Here is a 23323-nt window from a genome sequence, read left to right as displayed (position 1 = left end):
ATTATAAAACTGAAAAATGAAATGACTGGCGATCACAAAAGTGGTCACTAATTTTTTCTCAGATTTCCACGCAGACAGCTTCCCCACATCTTTTAATGTCTGTTTGTTGCAAAATCTGAAGAAAAATTAGTGACCACTTTTGTGATCGAGATTTTTAATTTCACATATTTTCAGGAAAATGGAACGTATTTATAATTTTTTGTATTTTATTGTGTCAAAAATAAATATGCATTAATTTTCATGTGGATATTTTTGTGAGCAAAGCGCAAAGCAATTAATGTATTTGAACCATATTCTCATTTTATTTCTATTAAAAAAGCTGCAATAATAGCAACCAATACGATTTTTTTCATAAATAATTTGTCAGCCCGAGATGGAATATCAGTGAAAATAAAAGAATAATAATTCATCTTTCAGAAATGCATCTGAAACTGCATTTTTTTCATCGAATTTTTATATGGAGATTCATTGTGTACAGTGACAGAACAACAATTTTGTTCGCATTTCAATATATAGAACATTTGATGCTTATAACAGACGTCAAATATCAAATAGAATTTGAGTCTTCATGCTCTTATTCTTCTTAGTCATTTGAAATTTAACTATTTCAATCATGCACCAGTTTGAAGCTTCAACATTTCATTCATCCACAACGCTGATGCGATATAATATTCTTCTTTTGCATCACGAGGATTTCACTTTTTCCTGTTTGCTGAGATTTTCAAATATGACTTATTCCGATTGCACCATAACAATGCATTCTACTCCTGCTGAAAATGTCTTCAAATCCATTTTTTGCTCGTATAATTCTTCTTCTTCCTCTTCTTTCATATTCGTTTCCTTCGTCTTTATCGTAGTCGTCTTCTCTTCCTTTCAGTCTTCTTTTTCTCCACAAAATTCAGAATGTGTTCATTTTGTTAATTTGTTTCATCGTCTTCCTCTTCCTCTTTGCCTTCCTATTCTTCGTCTCTCATCTTCATAAACAATCACCTTATATGCTTGCTCTCTCAGCACAACGATTAAGCAACCTTTTCACATCATTCCGTTCGTCCGCTGTTTTCCGCAATCTTTATCTTCTCCTTCTCTTTCTTCTTCTTTTCGATATAATCAAAATTACCAACAAACTTCTTAAAGAAAATGATAAAAAGTCTTCTTTCACTTCTTCTTCTTCCTCTTCGTCTTCGTCTTCCTATTCTTCTTCTTCTTCTGTCTTCTTCTTCTTCTTCCTCTTCCAATTTCTGGTTTTTTGATGAAAACAAACCTTCCTCCAATGCCTTCACGAAAAGAAAATGATGGAAAAGGGAATAACAGAAAGGAAGGAAGAAGAAGAAGAAAAGAAGAAGAAGAAGAGAATGCAAAGCATGTTGCAGCTCCGGAGAATTTCCACAACGAACTAACTCGAATGTTTGAGAAGACATCCACTAAGGAGAAAGACAAGCGGAAGATGAATGAAAAGATTCCCAGAGAATGAGCTGAGTGTGGAGGCGAAGCGGGAGATTTTGGAAAAATGGATGATTGCTTTCTTTCAAGCAGAAGAGAGAGAGACGAAGGAGGTGAAGGAATATAAAATGCTTTGATTTCTGGTGGATTGTTATCTTCATAGGACAGCACGAGCAGAATGGGACCAAGCTTGTTAGCGATGGAAGTTGTAAAAAAAAAGAAGCAAATGCAGATGAAACATATAGATCTTCCTCCTGGTCCAGTCACAAAACATATTTAGCTGAAGTTGGTTCAATTTTAGAGAACAAAAAATCCGAAATTTACAATATCTGCTAATAACAATTGCTGCTGAAGAAGAAGAAGAAAGAGAGGCAAAGGGTCGATAATCCGGGAAGAGAAGGAGAGGAAGGTGCGCTGACAGTGCTTGTGGCGCAAAGGAGGTTTGATGGGAGTGACAGAGCAGACGCAGAAATGGAGGAGATTAACGTCATCCAATACTCGCAACATGTACAGAATACTTTGTGTGCTTTTCGCGACAGCTTTCTGTGCGCTCCATCACCGAGGCCTTCGTCTGACCCTCAGTTCGCGACAGATTTATTTCGGAGGAAGCAGTGGAAGGAGTGGGCTCCTGAGATTCCTCAGGTTAACCTCGAATGCTCACTGTTTGTTTCGTGTGTGGTGTAGGATGTGAAAATGAATCTGTTCTATGAACAGAATGAGAACTCGATTTGGAATGGCCGGTCGTCGGTAACGGATGAGAAATTTGAGGCGAATGACCCGCTCATCTTATTCACAGGCACCATTGCGAAGATCTCTTGAAAGTGCCGCTTTCTGCGCTGCATGGACAGGCACAATGGAAGAGAGTATGGAAGCTTCGTGTGGTTGGAATTTTGCGATAACACGGACCAGATAGAGAAGAATGTGGTGGAAGCAGCAGAGAAGAGGGGAAATGGAAGCTTCAGTGGAATCTACCAGTCTGAGTTGGATTTTTTGTTGTCTGATTCGAGCAGTGTAGAAACACAGGCGTAGATGTTTATCATATAGCCAAAGAGGATTGCGAATGAAAAGCAGACTCAGTTCACGTCACAGAACAAGGAAACAGTCGAAGAGGCGAAGTTGGACGCACCCAGTGCAGCAAGCTTTATGAGACTTGTAAATGAAAATGTCTATCTTTGGGGGAAATTAGCTATTAACATACAAGATTGACTAGATTTTCAAAGAAGAAAGATTTTAGGAAAGCGAAGAGAGTCAAAGGTGGCGGATGTTCTGGGCTCGACGAGAGAAAAAAACAGAATTTCAGACGGATCAATGTTGGTGATGGAGAAGATTGGAATAAATGTTTGTGTTTATTTTCTTTTTATTTAACAAAGAAATATTATCAATTTATAATAAATTGCTTATTTTTTTATTTTTATTTCATATTCTTTTAAAAATTTTGAACTATTTGCTTATATTTTTCTCTTTTTCTTGTGAACAGACATTCTTGACAGGGATTTGTTAGTTGATCGCATTGGTCATTTTGTGAGTGTGTGCATTGACAACCTGCATAGAAATGCCTGTCTGAACTGCCTCTGCATAAAAATCATAGAGACGCCAAATCTTTCCACTCTGTTGTGACCTGCACAAACAATCTCCATAAAACTCTGTGCGAGAAACAATGAAGGCACAATTCCTCATTTTATAAGGTTTTCAATATTATTCTATTATTTGTTATTTTTTGCTTTTATTCCATTTCTTGTTTGAAAATTAATTTTTTTCAATATTTTATTTAAATTAATTCAATCTAATAATATTCTTACATATGAATCATCCCTCATTTAATCACTTTTTTTAATCAGTTTCGATCGCAAAGCATGGACTGCGGATCTCTTCCAGGATAGCTTCTCAGAGTTTCTGCTGCCATTGGAAACAGAACAGAAAAAAAAAGACTGAACAATGTGCCATCTCCACCGCACCATTTGCTTCAACAGATATTTCGGTGACGCCGATGACTGCCTCCTTTCCACACACGCTGGCTTTCTCTTTTCAGAGTCCACTTTAGATATCTTCTCTTCATCATCAATACCTTCTTCTTCTTCTTCCTTTTCTTTTGCGTCGTTCATTTCCCAGTCCCCCTCCATTGTCTCGTCCTCTGATGATGCTGCTGTTAGCATCAGGTGGGTATTGGAAGTTGCATCATTCTCATCTCTTCCTCCTCATTCTCTTATTCTAATCCTTCTTCTTCTCTCTCCTCCTTCTCGACCTCCTTCCACTTTCAACGCTTTCTGCAAATTTCTTCTTTTGCTGGATAAGGAGCTCTCCAAAAGAGAAGAAGAAGATGAAGGAGGAGAAATTGAGAGAGAAAGAAAGTGACAAAGATTAGAAATAGCATGTTTCAACTTTAATAATTTCTTATCGTATTATACACACAAAAACTATTCTGTTGCTTCAACTGCATCTTCCTCTTCACCTTCAGCTCCCTTGTCTTCTTTGTCTTTATCTACGCAACATTCTATTGCACCTTCTTCAGAAGACCCATCGCATTGCGTGTGCTCTTGCAGGGCATCTTTGATGTCCAACAATTCATTGCTTTGATACCAAGATGATCATTCACATATTCATTGTTAGCTGCATACCCGTTGAGAAATATAAACAAATCGACATCCCAATCGCCAAATGCTTCTGTTCTGTCATGTTCAACAACTGAGTTGTCTTTTGAAGAGATGCTTGTCATGAAAGTGAACAAGGGTTCCTTCACAGAAGCGACAAATGATTCACACACAAAATACATATCTCTTCCGACACTGGCCTTGTTGGCTGAAAACACGATATTGGTGATGGAAAAGGTTGTGGATGACACTTGTGAGCCATGGTTGAACTCGATCATGAGAGCGCAGCCTCTTCCTCCAGAACTTGTATCCTCGCTCACAGAGCAGGTGGAGAAGGTGGTGCTGCACACCAAAAATGTGTTGGCAGAAACGGATGAGGCGAATGAGATGCATCCGCCATCTGTGGCAGTCTGTTGGCTCAACTGTTCTGAGTTGATACTGGTGATGGTGCAGTTGGCGAGGGAGAGGGAGAGGGCAGGGGAGTTGGTAATTAATGAAGAAATGAAAGAAGAGAGAAGAAGAAACGAAGGATGAATGGAATGAATTCCATTGTATATAAAGGAGCGATAGAGGGCGTATGTTGAATGAGAATGTGAAAGAAACAATAATGGAAAAATTTGGACGAAGAACAAAGAGGATGGAGAGAGAAGTCAATAAGTGATAAAATCAGGAGAAGAGAGAGAAATAGAAGAATTTGAATCAACTGTTGTTCTTAGCAATATTTACTTTTCCACAATTCCATCCAGTTACTGAATCACTAGACTGGAACGGATAATTTGTTATGTTGAAACATAATTAATAATAGATAACGAACAGTTCTCTTTTTTTGAATATCAAAAAAAATAATAAAAAATTAAAAAGAAAAAATTTATACATATTTTTGACTTTTCCAATATCTTTTCATTTTTATTTTCCAATTATTAGTACTGTTTGGAAAGTTGAGAAACTTGACTTTTTCATTTTGAAGTTTTATTTATTCGTTTTTTGAAATTTTAAAAAAACTTGATCTGAAATTTTCCATTTTCTCTCTTAACATAAAAGAGGTGTGGTTTTTGCATATGATAATAAAACAAATATTTATAACAGAAATAAAAGTTAAATACTTGCAAAAAATCAATTTTTCTCTATGATCAATAAATACCGTTATAAATTTTATTTTTTCAATTTTTGATCTTTTTTTATGATATCAAAAAAAATCACCCAAATAGAAAAAAAAAAAAAAGAGCAATTTTTATCAAATAATTATTTTATTGAATAATTTTTGGAGTATTGTTCAAAAAAAATTAAAAATTAATAAATAAACAATATTATTATGTTTAGGATGTGCCAAGAAGCATGTTTCATTCAAAAATAAAATTTAGTGTAAGAATTATGATAATCCTTTTTCAAATAAATAAAACAACAATAAAGAAAAAAAAACACAGTTTGAAATTTGTAAAATTGGTTTTAGAAAAATATTTATTTCTTCTAAAATCTACTAATAAGAAATGAGCTGAGTGAAAGTGCATCATCGGTAAAACCAAGTTGCTGCGCAATCTGACCAATTCTAAATTACCCCAAGAATTATCATTACGATATAAAAAAAAAATTGATAATTGATTATTAATATTTACAAAGTTAATGAAATAAAACACACTTATTCATTTGCTCAGCAAAAGAAATTGCAAGTTCCATTTCCTTTCGTTTTTCGTAGCTAGATGAAAATTTCTGTTCTGATCCCTGTGACATTTTCATGCTTGATCTATCTTCATCCATTTTAGAAGACTCATTTGTCTCATCACTAGTCAATCCTTCAGCAAAAGTAACAGTTCCACGCTTTTCATCGATGCTCAACTGGAGTTTGCTTTGTGATGCCTAAGTACAGAATGCGCAATTTTTGCATCAATAAATTATCAAAATTTCGATTTGGCAGATGAATAAATATTTATTGACATCATTTGTTTCCAAAATTGAAAATAAAATAAAGTTTTTTCCAATCATTCTCAAAGAAGTTAATATGCAGTTATCAAACCAATAATAATAGATATCTTATTGAATCAGAAACAGAACGATTTGTGGCAGAAGCCAATGAATTCAGGGGCATTGCTCCATAAGCCTATATAGCACCATCAAACAAACGAATACACACAATTGTTAAAAGATTAAATATGAAACAGAAAAAAACATTTTTACCAATAGTACATAAAGATTTAAGAAATACACACTTGAATGATTCGTTTGAAGTTAATTTCCTTGAGTGCCTGAATGCATCGACGGGCTAATGATAGAACACCAGCATCGCGCAGTTCTTTCTCGTTGCTTAAAATCACTGCCGACAACTGGTCTTCATTAAACAAGGATAGTGGAGTTGCTTCAGAAAGAGACGAAGAAGAAGGAGTTGAAGAAGAAGATGACGTGGAAGGAAAAGTGACAAAACATTCCACAATGGGATGAATAAATGATGATTTATTTTGAAGAATTTTTGCGTTATCTTCAGATATAAAGGGAATTGGAGAAGGTGGCTGAATGTCGAAAAAAAAAAAATAAGACAATGATAGATGGAGAAAATTTACATCATCAATAAAGAAAGAAATGTTATAACATTTATAAAAACATAAATAAATTTGCAAAAATCGGAAATACCTGCCCTGTTACAATCAATGATGTGAGAATATATCTTCGATAAAGCAATAACACTTGTTCGTCAACTTTGGTGAATGGAATACATAATCCCTGAAGAATTGATTTTTTTTCAAAGATCAATAAAATTTATTTTAACAGAACAATTTAAGCATGCCATTTTAAGTACTTTCATAGCCTCTGCGTCATGCCTTAAAGTCAGACAAATGAGAGATGCATGGACAAAATACTCCAATATATCTTTCATTGGCATATTTTCGTCAAAGATCCCATAGACAGGAGATATGCTTTGCTCATACCCAATCAACATGAATTTTTGTGATACGCATTCTCGCAGAAAAAGAACATGAACTTTGCTTATTTCATATTTTTCGGATTTGATCAACTGAACGCACTGACGAAGAAGAGAAAAAACAGCTTTTGAATCATTTTCCAAACAATTTGACTCAAGAAAAGAGCAAATGCTTGATACTGTTAAAAATTTAGAAAATTGCTGACATATAACGATTTAAAATATGTAAGATCATACATTCTTTTGTAAAAATTGCAATTCCAGGTTGAAGATGCTTTGGTAAATTTGTTAGATTTCGTAGAGCTTTTTGTATCAATGAAAAAGCTTTATCTTTAGCTTTTGTGCTCTCGCAAAATAATGCTCTTTAAAATGAAAGGTCCAGTGAACAATATTAAACAAAATAAAAATTCATACAAAATATACACATGTGCAAAAGGATGATCATTAACATTGAATATCGCCAAAAGCTTTTCATTACTGATTTGATGGGAAGTTGCTTTTTTCTGAGAGAAAAAAATTTGAATTCTGGATAAAAAATTCCAAAAATACAAACCAAATTTGTTGAAAGATAATTGTACAGAGTCATTGGATCATCGCGCATCTTGTTAACATTATCAATAAAATCCTGCAAAATTTCTGCCTTTGTAAGTTCATTTTCGCTAATCTCTTCTTCACTCATTTTTTCAGAATTATATAATGGGCATAATATTTCATTACTTTTTTCGGTTAAAACGAATTCTCAAAAGTGAAAAGTTGTTATGAAGAATGATATAAAGAAGTGCATTTTATGTCAACATTTTTATATTCTATACCGAACTGCAAAGAGTTGAATTTCAGAAAGAAATTCTTTTTTATTTATGAAGATAAGCACATCACCATAAAAGAAAATACGAGAACAACATCATAGAATTTTGAATGCTTTATCATTTGCATTTTGGATAAATAATCATAACAAACCCATTGGAAGATTCTTTTTCAAATGCGAATGTTTATGAAACACATGATCGTTGATGACTCAAAAAACACAGTCACTAAATCTCAACTATGTGATTGGATCCACTTCATATTGCAATAATTTGTTTGCAATTGATGTATGTATTTTATTATCTTTAATCAAAATCTTGTTGTTAATTCAGTTATTGTCATTGTGATTTATCAACAATATTAGACACAACGGGAACTTATCGCATATGCGGCTGGTTGCTTTTTGGGTATTTTTGATTGCAAATCTGGGCAAATTGTGCGTTTTTTTGCAAGAAATTCTGAAAGAAGAGCCCTGACTTGTATAACTTTTTCTCATTGCGGTGAATATGTTGCTGTTGGAGAGGTTTTTATTCTCGTAATAAATACATAATATTACACATGTTTTTTGCATGCATTTTTATTACAGTTTGATTCCAATCCAATCATATCAATTTGGAATTTGAAAAAGAATTGTCTTTTTCGAGAATTGCGAGGACATAGGTCAAATGTCGCTTGCTTAATATTTTGCCGCAAAGATAGAGATTCTCTTGATTCTTTTTTAATTTCTGTTGGAAATAATTATCCGTGCGAGCTTATTGTCTGGAACTGGCAAGAAGAAGCAATGGTCCATTATAAACTTGTCCCTGCAATTGTAAGTTTTTTTCGTTTTTTAACACTATGGTTAATTTTTAACATCACATCTTGAAAATTTTGAATGTAGATACGTTCTATCAGCGTTTCATCCACTGAACCTAGAAGATTTGTAACGGTTGGTTCGCGACATTTCAATCTGTGGGAGCTGCGAAAAGAAGAGTTGTACAATGCAGATGACACTTTGGGTTTAAATTTCATAAGCGAAGATGACAACAAGCAAAAATCAAACAATTCGCAGGAAAAAGAAGGAAAAAATTCAAATCTCTCTGAATTTGAAAATACCAAATCATCCATTTTTATCGAACCGGAACAAAAAAACACAGAAATTCCGAAAAAGCAAAGAGAACCAGAAAAGATCAAAATGGTTTCTCACGTTGGACTTTTGGGAGAGCTCAGGGACAGCGATTTTGTGGATGTGGAGTTTGGAACTGTCGACATCAGCGACGAATTCAACGAAGAAGGGGAAGAAGATGAACAAGCAAATGACTTACCAATGAAGCAAAGCAGAACATTTGAACTTAAGAAAAATTTATCAGAACGAAACGGCACGTCTCCCAACGAGTTGCCCTTTGAGAAAAATAACGAAAAACTCGATTTTATCGACTACGGCAAAGAAAGAACATCACCTCAGCTAATTTCTCCAAGAAGGAAGTCAAACATTCGGGGATTTTTGTATGGGGTGACGAGCAAAGGGCTGCTTGTGCAGGTGGATTGTGAGACGTGCTGTGTGTGCCGCTGGGTGCAGGTGATGAGCATGAGCGGCGGGTGTGTCAGTGTCGACGGAGAATTTGTGTGTGTCGGAGGCAAAGACGGTCGCATCATGCTGTTCGACTCTCTCTCTCTGGAGTACATCACAGAGCTGCCAAAGCCACTTCCGCTGGGAACATCCGACTTCGGCTCCTTCGTGCGCGGCTTTGCGAAGAAGAAGTCGAAGGAAAATGGAGCAGAAACAGAAGGGGCTCAGTCGAGATTGTATCCAAACGCATTGTGCTGTCGGATAGTGCGAAAATCTGCCAGCTGCCTGATGAAGGAAACAGAGAGCGATGAACTGTGCAGCAGTTTTTCTATGAATGACACAAGCGTTTCACCCGAAAAAAGCAAAAGAGGGAAAAAAGAGAATGATATTACAGTTGCTGCCATCTATGCCAACCATGGACTGACGCTGTGGAATGGCAAGATACTTCAACAAGGATGGAAAGAGTATCTTCCTCTTGAAAAGGCAACGCAGCCTTCTCAACAGCAACCCAGTGACTCTGCAAATACAGGCAATGCAAAATATCCGGTGCTCCATGCAACACCACCGACTGTTAGCAACACAACGTCGATGTCACATGGAACAGATGAAGATACAATACCAACTGAAAAGCATTCTGCACTGCTGCCATCATCCTCTCCTTCGCCTCCTCCTTTTAATCCTTCTCCTTCACTATCACAACCCGTCAGCCAGCCATCAGCTGTCTCTTCGCCTTCAGACACACAGATTCCATCGCATTCACCGCATGCTCCGCTCAAATACACATCAATTTTTCATCCTCCGCAGATCGACTTCACAATGAAGAGGGTGTTTTCCGCACATTCTGGGTGCATCTGGAAGATTGCTCCCTTTCCGACGCTTATCAAAGAGAAGTACAGCAGCAAAAGGAGCAGCCGCAGTGGGAATAACAGTTTGATTAAAGGAAATAACAATGAGAAAGCAGAGAGCAGTACTATTGAAAAGAGAGAAGAAGAAGAAGAAGCAGAGGCAGAGGCAGAAATAGGGAAAGAGAAAGAAGAAGAAAGAAAGGAAGCAAAGTCTAATCGACGCTGCAACATCGTCCATGCTATATCTCTTCCGCCTCTTCTTTTCCCTCCGCTTTCTTTCCTCTCAGCTTCTGCAGACGGAACAGTTCGCTGTTGGAACCTGCATTTTGGAATGGAGCCGCTTCAAAGGCCGACTTCATCTTCGTCTTCGCTGGCAGCTTCGCACACATTCCACCCAACACGGAATGCAACTGCTGTTTCTGCTTTTGCTTCTGCCTCTGCTTCTTCTTCGGCATTTCCCTCAGAAACAACTTTTCAATCACAAAAAAGTCTGCAGACGAAGATTGCGTGTCCGTCTTCTGCTGTTCCTGAAACATCAATTCGTCTGCCATCTCCCCAGCCAACTTCAGCTCTGCTCACAAATCATTCGACAACCACATCGACTCTTTTATCATCTTCATCTTCAACAACCACTTCATCATCATCATCACCTTCTTCCACACCAAAAGTTTTACCTCCTTTTAATGAATTGTGTGTTCCCTCTGCTTCTTCTGACAAAACCGCAAAAGATGCATTTTTTGTGAATGATTTATCACCAAAAAAGCAGCAGTTGTTGAAGACGATATATGGAATTGAGTTGAAGGGACCTCCTTTGAAAGCGAAGGAGAATAAATTGTTTGAAAAACTTAAAAAGGCAAATTTCAAAAAGAACGAGAAAAGCGGGAAAAGCAAGGAAAAAATGAAAAAAGCAGAGAAATATAATGAAAAAAGGAAAAACAAAACAAAAAGCAAGGATAATTTGAAAGCCAAAACATCTTTCTTTGGGAAACAGAACTCAAAACGAAAAGAAAGAACGGAGCGAAAGAAAGACGAACAAAAACTTGAAGAGAAAACAGAATTAGAGAGCGATAAGAAAAGCGTAAGTGAAGACAATAATCAAAGCCAAAATGAAGAAAAGAATGAAGCAAAAGAAGAAAAATCACAATCAGAGCAACATCATCAGCAAAATGACTGGGGAATCAAATGTGCGATTCCTGAAGACGTGAACATGGATGCTCCAAAAAAAGAAACAGAACATTTGATTTATTCGAAAAAAGGCAATGAAAAAGTGAATCTCGCACCATTTGCATTTGTTGAAAACAAAAAATTTTCTCTTTTTCTAACAACACCACCAATCGCCTCAAACAAAAGTGCTTCCGCTTCATCATCATCATCTTCCTCCTCCTCCTCCTCCTCTTCTTCTTCTTTAGTCCCTTTGCTCCTTCCTTCTCATAATCCTCCTTCCACTGAAAACAAAAAAGATGAAAGCAAAAAGGGATCTAACAACCAAACAAATGTATTGGTCAAACTTGATAATCATTTCAAACAATCACATCACTTCTCATTGAACACTCCTTCTGCACATTCCACAACTCACCATCATCACCACTCAGCACTACCAACTCGTTCCTCGAAGCACTCAACACATAAACACCGCCTTTTGGTGCATTCATCAACCATCCCATGTGCCCGTGTGCTTTTTCCTTTTGCTTCGTGTATTCCACTTCGCTACTTCAATCCACAAAGATACTCTTCACACACATCTGCTTCATCGTCACATAATAAGTTCCCTTCACTTCAATCATTTGGTCTTTCGAAATCTTCAACTAATTCTGCACATTTGATGCTCGCCAACAACAACTCCTCTAACACCAAACTGTCAACCACGTCACATCGGATGCTTCCGCCTTCTTTCAGCTCGTTTGTTCAGAAGGCATACGATCTCCTTCAAGTTCCTGAACTTGTGCAGTCTGGGCAGGTGATATGTATCAATGTCATATTCCGTAAGAGCCTTCTGATTGGTCTTTGCCGTGTGCATTTTGGGGTGCCACCGCAGCCTCCGCTTCTCGACGAACACGAAAAACTGGAGGAGAAGCAGAGCGCCTGGAACAGATGGGTCAATGGCGAAAGAGAAAGAGTGCGGCAGAAATCTTTTGGATGGAAAAGAGCGGAGACTGCTAATTCTGCAAATGATCAGAACAAAGCGATGTTAAAGGTGGATAATCATAACTTCTTAATTGCATCGTCTTCTGAACCAAATCTACTCTCCAAAGCTCCACCTGCGGATAATTCCATTGTTCTATCTCATTCACTGAGCTCGTCGCAGATTTCAACAAATTCTCCAGTGACTGTGAGAACGGGATCAGCATCTGTGGATTGGGGCAAACAGAACAGAATTAATATGAGAGAAAAGGAAGAAAAAGACAATTTGAAAGAAAAAGAACAGAGTACAAACAAAAATGAAAAAAAAATAGAATGCAGACTTGAGAACTATCACAAAAAAATAGTGTCTATCATGAAGAAGTATAACTACGAGTTGTATGAAAGCGGGAGCACGAGAAGCGAAGGAGACTACAACGAGACACAGAATGGAGTTGAGTGTGTTTGTGTGTCTGACGATGGAATGCACATGTTTGCTTCAGACGACGAAGGGTGCATATGCATCTTCTGTTTACACAAACATGTTCATGGGAAGGAGACGAAGTTATGCAAGCCAAAATGGATACACAACAAGAAATCGGCACTCCGTGCAAACGAAATGATCCACAAAGGATTGAGGAAGAAGCATCGAGTATTTGACAGTGCAATTGTGATGATGGCAGTATCTTCTGCTTGGCTGTTTCATCGTCATGGAGCTAAAAGAAAGAAGAGAGAGGATTTGAGAATCTCAAATGAATCACAAGAAGATATGGTCAATGAGAACAAAAACATAAGTGAGGTAAGTGATCCTTCATTGAATGAACATAAAAAAACGGAAGCGAATGGAAAAAGAAGCGATGGAGAAGAAACAGAAAGTGAGTCAGAAGAAGAAGACAACGTCGATGAAGAATGCGATGTGTTTGATCATCTGTTTGTGGTGGCGGTGTCTCTATTTCAGACAGTCAAGCTCTTCACACTGGATGATTGCGAACTGCGGGAAATAGGCATTTTGAGTGAAGGCAAACACATCAACGATGTTGTGTTTTGTGTGGTGAGCGACAAACTGTGTGTTGTTCTGTGCGGACACGACGGTACAATCGGCATCTTCACCATTGAAAGTGCAAAAAGAGCTGGTAATGTACAAAACGATCGAGATAAAGTGAGGGATGTTAGAGATTCCACAGATTATGTGCCTGAGTTTTGCTTCAACAGCTGTGGATGGAGTGCTGTTCCTGGAATTAAGAGCGGGTTTTTGTGTGTTACAACACTCTTTGGATTGGACAATGTTATTGTGGGTTGTGGAACTGAAGGAGGAGTTGGAGTGTTAGAACTGTCTTCAATGAATGGCAGAATAATCAAAGTGGATGAAAGGTGGAAAGGATTAGCAATTGCTGCTGATCCGTCGGGCTTATTTTGCGCAGTTTCTTGCTCTGATCTTATTGTTAGGGTGTTTGATGTGTTTGATGTGATTTCACAAAGAATATTCACAGAAGCCGATGAAAAAGAGCTGGAGAACTTGAATGAACGAGGAGAGAATACAAAGCCACTCACAACAGGATCTGAGGAGGTGGCAAACGAGGTGCCAGCCAAACTGATGGAAGAAAGTATTGGAGTTGAACCACTAATGCATCAGCTTTCTTTGTGGGAAGACAGCCAAGATGAATCCAGATCCTTCTTTTGCGAACTGGAAGTAGAAGATGAAAGCAACAACCTTATCTCTAGCATAGTTGCGATGGAGAATATGCGAATGAGAGACATGAATTACGGGGCGATGCACGTGGAGATGGTGATGAGCCTGTCGTTTGTGTGTGATGGGCAGAAGATAGCGATGGGTGTGGCTAGTGGCAACATGTTCATTTATGATGTGACCGACGAGATGAGCAAATGCATCACAGCCAGACTGTATGAGCTGCACAATGAATATCACAGCGAGCTTGTGAAGCTCCAGAAGAGGAGGATTAGAAGCGATGAAAGAAGCGTGAAGAAAGAAAAACACACAACAGAAAACATTCCATCTCTGTATGATGCAGAAAAGCGAATGATAACTCGGATGGAGATGCATCAGCACAGAAAGAATAATAATAATCTTTTGGAAGAAGAAAAGGCTATTCTTCTAGCAAATGATAAAAACAAAGGAAATGCGGAATCAAAATGGTTTATCGAAACGGATACTGACAATAAAAGTGATAAGACGCCGACCTCTGCCTCGATGAGAGGATCAGCAGAACATTACTCAACAAGCATCTTTCCTGAAAATTCGAACTTTGCGGAAACGCCCGCACTTTTCGACAATGAAGCGCTGAATGTACCAAGTGCACGCACAATCTCGTCGAACCTTCTGAATCCTGTGCACAACAAATCGCCAAGTGTATTTGCACCAACATCAGATGCCAGCCATCACTCGAACATTTATTCATATCACGATAGCCCAAAACAACATGCCTCAAATCAGCACTCTTCGCAACTCCATTATTCACCTCGCTCTCTGCAGGCAACATCATCTCTGTTATCTCCACGCTCACTGAAGCAGACTTGCCCACATCTCTTAAAGGTGCCAAAACCCAAAAGTTCAAATGAAGAAGTTACAGATGCAGCTGCAGCAATTCGTCATCCACCAGACAACACACATTCTTCTTTGAACACACCAGATTCAGCAGCAGAAACAGAAGCAGTGATGAAAGATGAATCCAACAAAGGGCACCACATAACAGCTACAAAATCTGCTGCACCTCAATTTGCCCCGCACGTGCCAACCAAAACGTCTGCTGCTGAAACAGTCGACATCTTTCCTTCATCTGGATCATCTTCCGGTTCTTCCGCACTCTTCTTTTCTCCGACTGTTTCTCCAGAACCTCCGCTGAAGCCATCAAACTCTCCAAATCATTCTCCCAACCGTTCATCCAGCCACTCGCCTCTTCTGCGCTCTCCCCCGCCGTCCACAGCTCCTGCATGCAATGAACATCGCTTCCGCAGAGAATCACTCCACCCTCCACTGTCACGTGCTTCGACATCACCTGCAGCTTATCCGCCAACAAACATCCACTCTGCTAACCCAACAAACTACACACCTGCAAATGCACACTTTTCAACCTCTTCGCCTTCTGAAGACTCACTCATGTCGAATACGTCGTCTGTGTCTTCAACCTCGTCGTCTTCATCCTCTTCTTCATCTTCAGGATCTTCTTTACTGTCTGATGCATTGATGTCTCCTGCCTCTGCTGCACATCTCGTCCCAAACAATCATCAGTTGCATTCTCCACATTTATCTGCTCTTTTCAAATCTCCTTCTTCTTCCATCTCTTCCCACAAGCTGCCTTCACCTCCTTTGCCGCATTCTCCACTGCTCCGCCCACATTCCTCTCTTCGTATGCGCAACAAAAGTTTCAGTGCAGACGACCAACCGCTTCTTCACTCACTCGCACTTGGCTCTTTGGCATCTGTCAGACGAGAAGAAAAGAAAGAGAAGAAAACAAACGAAGAGAACGAGGCTGAGCAGAAAAAGGAAAAAGAGGCAGCAAAAAAGACAACATTGAAGCAGACGACGCTGGATGAATACGTTTCAAAGGGAAAAGCCAAGCAGAATCGGAAAGAGTCCAACAGGAGGAATTCTCTTCCTGCAAGCAATGGATCACTTCTGAAAGCAGATTCTACACAGAAAAATCTTCCTTCTCCGACTCGTTCCACATCTCCTATTCTGTCTTCACGCCTTTGGGGCAGCAGACATCCTGTGGAAGAGAAGAAGACACTCAAAAAGATGATCAAAGAGAGAGAAGGCAAATGTGTTCTGCCTGAAATTCGCTCACTCAGCGACATCAGCTCAGCGAATTCTGAACAAAAAACAGTTCAAACCCCAAAACAGCACCAGCACTGGAACACACACCGCCCTCCTTCTGGACGAACAACACCGTCGACATCACATCCATCAAGCAGTGCATCTCCTGAACCGTCTTCGCTTTCATCGATGACAGATGAGTCAGCCATGATGGACAGCATTCCCTGGTACGACAGTGGACACAGGCAGAGCTCAGAGTCTCAGAGAAGCAGGGCACAGAAGGCATGGAGCAGAAGAGACGAGCGATCGCTCCTCTCTTCGCGGCACAGCCACAAAGGCTTTCCTCCAACGCCGCAGTTGAAGTCGGACACATCCAGCATTGGAGAGACGAATTCTTCGTCAATTTCACCAGAATGCTCTGATTTGTGCACAACTAGCTCAAATGTACTGGCTGAATCTGACATCGCTCCATCGTCGTCAAAACAGTCCAATGGCGCACTTTCAAGACGATCAAGGGCAAAAGAAGTGACCACATTTGATGAAGACCCCGAGGACGATGAAACAGAAACAAGCGATTACTCAGACACTCCTTTTAGCTATTCATCATATCGTGCACAACGTTCTCGATCTTCACATTCCTCCACTCCGATGCATTCATCGCGCTCGTCTCATTCGTCTGGTTCACTCAGAACTTCAGCCTCGCTTGCCATGTCACATTCGCTAATGTCATCGGGAGCTGATTTTGCTGAGCAGTTTCAGAAGAGGAGAAGCAAAACAATAAGGAGGAAGGAGAGAGAAGAGAGGAAAAGAGAAAGGGAGAAGGAGAAGAAAAGAATACGGAATGAACAAAAGAAGAGAGAAGAAGGAGAAAACCACGAAGCGAAACATCGAAGGAGGAGAAGGAGGGGAAGCGGAAGTAGTGATTCAGTTATTCGTCAATCGACAAGAAGTTCAAAGAAATCAGAAGAAAGGAGTTCGGAAACAAAGTCAGTAAAGTCTATCAAACAAGACGAAAAAGAGAAAGAGAAAGAGAAAGAAATACGGGAGAAGGAGAAGGAGAAGGATAAAGAGAAAGAGAAAGAGAAAGGCAAAGAGAGGATAGCACCTTTTGCTGACGAAGCGGAAGAAGACAAAGATTTGCTTTCGATGTCTTCGCTCGAGTCGCCAGCAGAGCTGATCAGGGGAATCGAGAAACAGAGAAGCGAAGCATCTACAAAGAGTGCAGAAGAGGAAGCAGCAGCAGAAGAAGAGGAAGAGATGATTTCACCAAGCAAAGCAGCTGTGAGCGCCCGTGAGTCTCATCCAGTGTGTGTGGTGCATGTGGAGAAGAGAGACAAAGACAGTGCCGTTGAAGAAGAAGCGAAGGAAGTCGAAGAAGCACGCCGGCTGGCACTTCTGGATGAGATAGAGCGGTTTGGCGAGCGGCGATATCCGAAGTCAGAAAGCGAGACAGACGAAACCGACAGAGACAACGAAAAGACCAGCGAGATGCATCTGACTAGCCTCAATCACAAGCTGAGCGAAGAGGAGAGGGGGAGCGACCGCTCAGAAAGCGAAGTTGTGCTGAGCGAGCCGAGTCCGCTTCTGTACGACCCGCCCGTCTCACACAGTAACATCATCCGAATGCCACCTGCAAAGCGCCGGCTGCTTAGCGATGCATTTGCTGACACAGAAACATCAGCATCGACGACAGAGGCAATCTCGGCAGACGAGCGGAGTGCGAAGGGCAGCAAAACAGAGGGCAGTAGACAGAAGGAGAAGCAGATGACAAGACTGAGTCGGATACACGAAATGACTGAGGATGAGAAGGGGGTGGAGTGCTCTGCAGAGGATAATTCGAAGAGAAATCGACATGAAAAGTCTAAAGAGGAGCAAGCAGCAGATGAAGAAGTTCATAACAAAGAAAACAGGACAGTTGAAGGCGACTCTGAAGACGATGAAGATACAGAGCCAGTCTGCAGCCAAGAGTTCTCTCCTTCAGTACATCTGCTCGCCTTCCAGCAGAACGACTCTCCGCCGTACAAAATGCCTTTCTCTGCAGCGGATGTACCAGCATCACTCACAAACATAGCAAAAAAGGCGCCGCAGCTTCGGTTCCAACTCGCATCCACTTTTCCTAACCAGAGTTCATCTGAAGAGCAGCCTCCATCTGCTGCTAATTCTGCCGCTTCTACTCCTTCTTCTTCTCCTTCCACCGTGTCAACCACAAACATGTCTCTTCCTTCTTCTCCCAACTTCAGCACCTCCAACGGAACAGCCAGCGTCCACATGATTCTCAATCCACCTCCGATGGGGCTGTATCCTCTGCCTCAGCACGAGAAGGACATCCGAATGCACACCGAGCAAGCAGAGCAGCAGCTGAAATCAGCTTCAATTCCTCCACAATTCCACCCCTTTTCAGCTGCATTCCTCACCCGCTCTGCCTCTCCCTGGATGGTCAACCCGCCGCACATCAGCAGCCTGGCCGAGTTTGCAGCACTTCCACAGCACTCCTCCAGAGACACCTTCTCTCTCTCTTCTGCACTCACTGAGCATCCATACGGCTCCCCAACTGTTCCACTGGTGCCGTCCTGCATTTCTCTCAACGAACTCGTTGGCAATCCGTCGAAGTCTCTTCCTGCTCCTTCGTTTGGATTCTCTTCATCTCCACCATCTGCGCTGCCTCCTCCTCCACCTTCTTCTTCTTCATCTTCATCATCTTCATCTTTATCATCTGATCAATCATCGTCATCATTATCGACTTCATCTTCTTCTTCTGATGTTGCCATTATAGACACATCTCCACCTGCATCTTCTCCTTCTCTTCCCTCTCCTCAGTCAGGCACTTCTGCCCCATCCTCTTTGAATGCCCACTTCCCTCTGCAGATTCCTCCATCGCCCACAACCATCACAACTGTCAGCTCTCAAACAGACAACTCCTCAACTGCCATCACATCTGCCTTCATCCCTTCAGCCTCTGCCTCTCCAAACTCAACAGCAACAGTCTCAACCACACTCCCTTCAACTGAGTCTGCCAAGTCTTCCATCTCCTTCTCCATTCCTCCTCTGACTGTCTCCCCAGTGCAGCCAAAACCAAAATACCACGCTGATCTGAAGGCTGTCACTGGCAAATCGCTTCCATCTCACATTGCCTCTTCGTCTATTCCAAGACAGAGCGACGACCGCCTCACAGACAGCGATGCAACTGTCCCATGCTTTCTGCCTCCGATTTCTCCAAATGCAAATATTTCTATTCTGCTTGGAGATAACCGCACAGGGTCAGCATACTCTGCATACCCAACGTATTCAATACATTCCTCAGCCATCTCCAGCCCCTTTTCCTCTTCTCCTGCAACTTCACTCCCAACAGCATCCACATCTGCTGCTTCCATCCCCTCTGGCTATGCGTCACGAGAGCAGTCGATGCCGCTCTGCATCCGCCCCTTCGAAGGGAGTGTGCTTTATGGCTTGGAAGAGCGCATCATTCAGAGTGCTGTGCAGGCGATGCAGTCGGCAGTGAGTGTGTGTGGAGAGACATGTGAGGGCGTGGCACTTTGGGCAGAAGAGTACAGAAAATGGAAGACAAAGGGGTTTTCATACGCGTCGCTGGAGGAAAGAGAGGAGAGAGAAAAGGAAGAAGAGTTCAAAAAGGGGAAGGCGAAAAAGGCACTGATGACGATTGGGCGGAGTCTGTCGTGGGTGGTGTCACGAGTGATGATAGCACTGAAGGAGACAAAGAAAGGGCTGGACATTCTGAATGAAGAGCAGCCTGCTGCTTCTGCTGCTACTACTAAAAATGCTCCACAAGACGGAACAAACAAAGGCGATGTCAGTAAAGCCACTGCTGCTCCGACTGCACCAGAAGCACAAAGCGGGTTTTGGGCACCACACAACGTGCTTTCATCATCTCTTCCATCCAAACACGTTGTTGTGCACTCGCCTGTTGCCTCACCGCCAGCTGCACCTGCCTCAGTCAACATCCCATCGACAGGGCAGATGTTTGTCTCGATGAACAGCAGAAGCGCCGATGACCAGCAACAAAAGGATGTTCCACAACGCTATCTCGGCACTCGGCAGTCGGAGTCTTCCACTTTGACTGCTTCTTCTTCTTCTTCTTCAGCACCTTCGTCTTCTGTTACCTCCTCTTCTGCTGGTGCCACTGCTGCATCTTCTTTCCTCTCTCCTTCGCCTCGCCCATCCACGGACACCTCTCAAACAGACCATTCACCAGAAAGATTCCTTGTTAACTCGCCTTCCACAATCTCCCCATCACTTTCGCATTCCTCCACTTCTTCCGCTGCCCGCTCCACCAGCACTGCCACATCCACATCTTTGACTGCCTTTTCCTTGTCTCCCTCACCCTGCCAGTCTGCTCGCCTGAAAACTGTCTCTTCAGAATCCAAACTGACTCTGCCTTCGTCGCTGGCTCCGCGTTCTCTCCTTTCTCACAAACTGTCGCCTTGTCAGTCTTCGCCCCAAAGGCGCGTTTCTTCCCCACCTCCGTCACCTTCTCCCCCTGCCATGCAACTGTCTCCACTGAAAGTGCACAATCCTTCTCTCCTCTTCCGCCGCACTGCTGTTACGAAGCACCAAAGAACTGACTCAATTTCTCCACCTGCGTCTTCCCCTTTCCTCAACTCGCCCTCCACCTCTTCTGTGCAATACTCTCCTTCCTCGTATTCCTCCTCATTTTCTCCTCTCCTCTCCTCTCCTCTGCTTTCTCTCTCCTGCTCTGCTCTTCAGACCTCTCCTTTGTCTGATGCAGCTACGCCCCTCACCTTCAACCTCTCTTCAAATGAATCTGAACCAGGTTCAGCTGCCGTCCGCAGGCACAGCCAGAGGAGCATTCTGTCAGAGAACAAATACTCTCCTTCCTCCATCGCCACTTCTCCTGCACCAGAACACTCCCTTTCACCAATTGCCTCACCACCAGCGATGTCAGATGCTGAGCTGAGCTCGTCTGGAACAGACACGACGAGAGAGAACGAAAGCTATTTGATTCAGAGCAAGTCAACAGTAAGCAACTCTCCTGTTACAACGCCAAATTCTTCTTCGTCACCGTCTTCTTCCACATCTACGGCTTCTTCTGTTGTTTATGCTTCGATTTCACCTCACTCACAAACTGAGACACTTCAAATGACAACATCCTCTTCTTCCTCACCACCTCCACTTCATCCTTTGCAGCAATCTTCTTCATCTTCTCCATCATCATCTTCTTCATCCTCATCTTCTTTGTCATCATCATCATCATCTTCTTCTTCAACTGCAACATCAGACAGTCCATCTCCTCCACAGCCCTCATCCCCCTCTCCTCCACAGCCCTCATCCCCCTCTCCTGCTCCTTCTGTCTACACTCTCCCTTCCAGCAAGCCATTTGAAATGGCCTCGCTCAATCCGCCGCTCGCCTTTCGCGCTTCACAAGCCTCAAAAACACACTCTCTCGCCAGCACCATCAAAAGCAGCCTCAAATTCGAGAACACTTTGAACCAGCTGCCGTCTGCTTCTGCTCCTCTGCCAGACACAACCACACAAATAGATTCAGAAATAGACGAGTCGTCTTCTTTAGACAGCAGCCAGGACAAAAGCAGACATTCAACACATTCAACACATTCAGAGCATTCAGAGCATTCTCTGCCTTCGTCTGACATTTCAGCAAATTCTGATGCCAATCGCGAATCATCTTCTTTTCTGAACTCTTCCGCAAGTTCTTCTGCCAACTCACTGAGTGAAAATACCAACGAGCACACATCCGCTGCTAACTCATTCACACAAGCTGATCTTCAGCCACTCGCATTGGCTTCACTGGCTGCTTCTGCCGACGCTGCTGGCAGAGACATGCCACTTGACGTGTCAGACTTCGATACAATTGAGACAGCATCTCTTTCTTCTGAGCACAATAGAAAGTTTGATCGTCTTTCTCCTGTTTCCTCTCCGCTTTCAGCCCATCCATCGCTCCGTACACGATCAAAGTCCCTTCTCCCTCCACCTGTCAACAGATATCGCTCGCCTCATTCAGCTCTTTCGGCTTCTCCCAGCGCTGCGTCCCCTTCGGCCACACACGATATTGGAGCAGAACAACCTGCTGCTGTTGATTCAATCCAGTTTTCTCTTTCTCCTGTGCCTAATCAGCCTGTTGACTTGTCTTTGCAAATACCTCCTATCACACCATCACCAACATCATCATCTTCTTCTTTATTGTCACCTTCCTCTTTACCTCACTTATCTCCTTCTCAAGCTCCTTCAACATCTTCTTCTTCTCCCTCATTCTGCACTCCATCAGCCAATGAGCCATCTGCCACTCATTATGCTCTATCTTCTCTCGAATCCACCGACTTGTCTGATTACAAGAGCAATTCAAACGAGCCGTATGTCTTTTCTGTTCCAGAGCTGTCTCCAATTGTGTCTCTAAGCGAGTTCGATGTATCAGATCTGGATGATGTCATAACGGAGGCTGTTACAGACGATATAAGCAGTAAGACAGAGAATAATGTGAGTGGGGTGGGAGAAGAGAAGACATTAAAAGAAAAAGAAGAGAAGGAAAGCGGAGAAGAAGAAAACAAGAATGTTATTAAAGAAGAAAACGAAGATGAAGAGGAAGAAAAAGGCACAAACACACAAAATGAAGCCACTTTGCAAAATGACGATGATAAAGGAAAAGAACGCAACGAAGAAAATCCAAAGGAAGAATACAATGATGAGATGCTTTCAGGTTTGCTGAGTGAGCGAGAAAAGCAATGGAAAGAGCGTAAAGACGAATCAGAACGAGAAGCTCAAAACCACATTGTTGGAGGAATCCTCAGAACATCAAAGGGAAGATCTGTCACAGGAAACAGCGGAGATTATGGCGTTCACAGATCATCACTTTCGTTTCTGTTTAATTCATTGAACAACTCTGCTCAAAGAGATGAGATGCTTGATGATGATGTGCCCAATCTCCTTGATGACTCTTTTGACAGTCCAATTGATAATACAAAGATTGATTCAACGCAGATGCCTTTAACCGAACAAGGAAAACAAAACCAACTTTTCTTTGAACAAAATTAATAGTGACAAACACATTTTTTCAAAATAATTTTGATTTCTCATTTCAAACGTCGCAATGTACGAGTTAATTATTAAATTTTGAATATTTCTTTGGGAATACCGAGTTTTAATTTGAGAAAAAGAACGAATTGTTCTTGACATATTACCAATATTTTTGATTTCAACTTTTTTATCTTCCTTTATAAAAGTACCTAATTTTTGATTAAATGCAGTAAGGGTCAGATAAACAATAATAAAAAAGGTTATAATAGTATTCAATGTTTGAGAATTTTC

At 41.4% G+C, this 23323-nt stretch overlaps 4 protein-coding genes across 4 annotated transcripts; 2 read left to right on the top strand and 2 right to left on the bottom strand.

Annotated features, from left to right (window-relative positions):
• Positions 1-1507: 1507 nt before the first annotated feature.
• MONOS_4623 (uncharacterized protein) lies at positions 1508-2124 on the top strand (the record flags this gene model as incomplete). The annotated part of the gene is made up of 3 exons (XM_067874714.1): positions 1508-1553; positions 1604-1725; positions 1795-2124. The coding sequence occupies 3 exons, from the start codon at positions 1508-1510 to the stop codon at positions 2122-2124; spliced, it is 498 nt and encodes a 165-aa protein (XP_067733241.1).
• A 1730-nt stretch (positions 2125-3854) lies between these two features.
• On the bottom strand, positions 3855-4153 carry MONOS_4624 (uncharacterized protein; the record flags this gene model as incomplete). The annotated part of the gene is made up of 2 exons (XM_067874715.1): positions 3855-4008; positions 4056-4153. 2 exons carry the CDS (start codon positions 4151-4153, stop codon positions 3855-3857), a joined length of 252 nt encoding a protein of 83 aa, XP_067733240.1.
• Positions 4154-5338: 1185 nt separating this feature from the next.
• MONOS_4625 (uncharacterized protein) lies at positions 5339-6957 on the bottom strand (the record flags this gene model as incomplete). Its single annotated transcript, XM_067874716.1, has 6 exons — positions 5339-5574; positions 5665-5882; positions 6040-6123; positions 6233-6529; positions 6651-6740; positions 6805-6957. 6 exons carry the CDS (start codon positions 6955-6957, stop codon positions 5496-5498), a joined length of 921 nt encoding a protein of 306 aa, XP_067733239.1. The 3' UTR covers positions 5339-5495.
• A 1623-nt stretch (positions 6958-8580) lies between these two features.
• MONOS_4626 (uncharacterized protein) lies at positions 8581-23302 on the top strand (the record flags this gene model as incomplete). Its single annotated transcript, XM_067874717.1, has 2 exons — positions 8581-8583; positions 8624-23302. 2 exons carry the CDS (start codon positions 8581-8583, stop codon positions 23048-23050), a joined length of 14430 nt encoding a protein of 4809 aa, XP_067733238.1. The 3' UTR covers positions 23051-23302.
• Positions 23303-23323: the final 21 nt, after the last annotated feature.

Source organism: Monocercomonoides exilis, assembly GCF_001643675.1.
Source record: "Monocercomonoides exilis strain PA203 chromosome Unknown scaffold7-2047599, whole genome shotgun sequence".
In the NCBI taxonomy this organism is placed as follows: domain Eukaryota; phylum Preaxostyla; order Oxymonadida; family Polymastigidae; genus Monocercomonoides; species Monocercomonoides exilis.
Note: the sequence above shows the minus strand (reverse complement) of the source record. Positions and strands in the feature narration are given on the sequence as shown.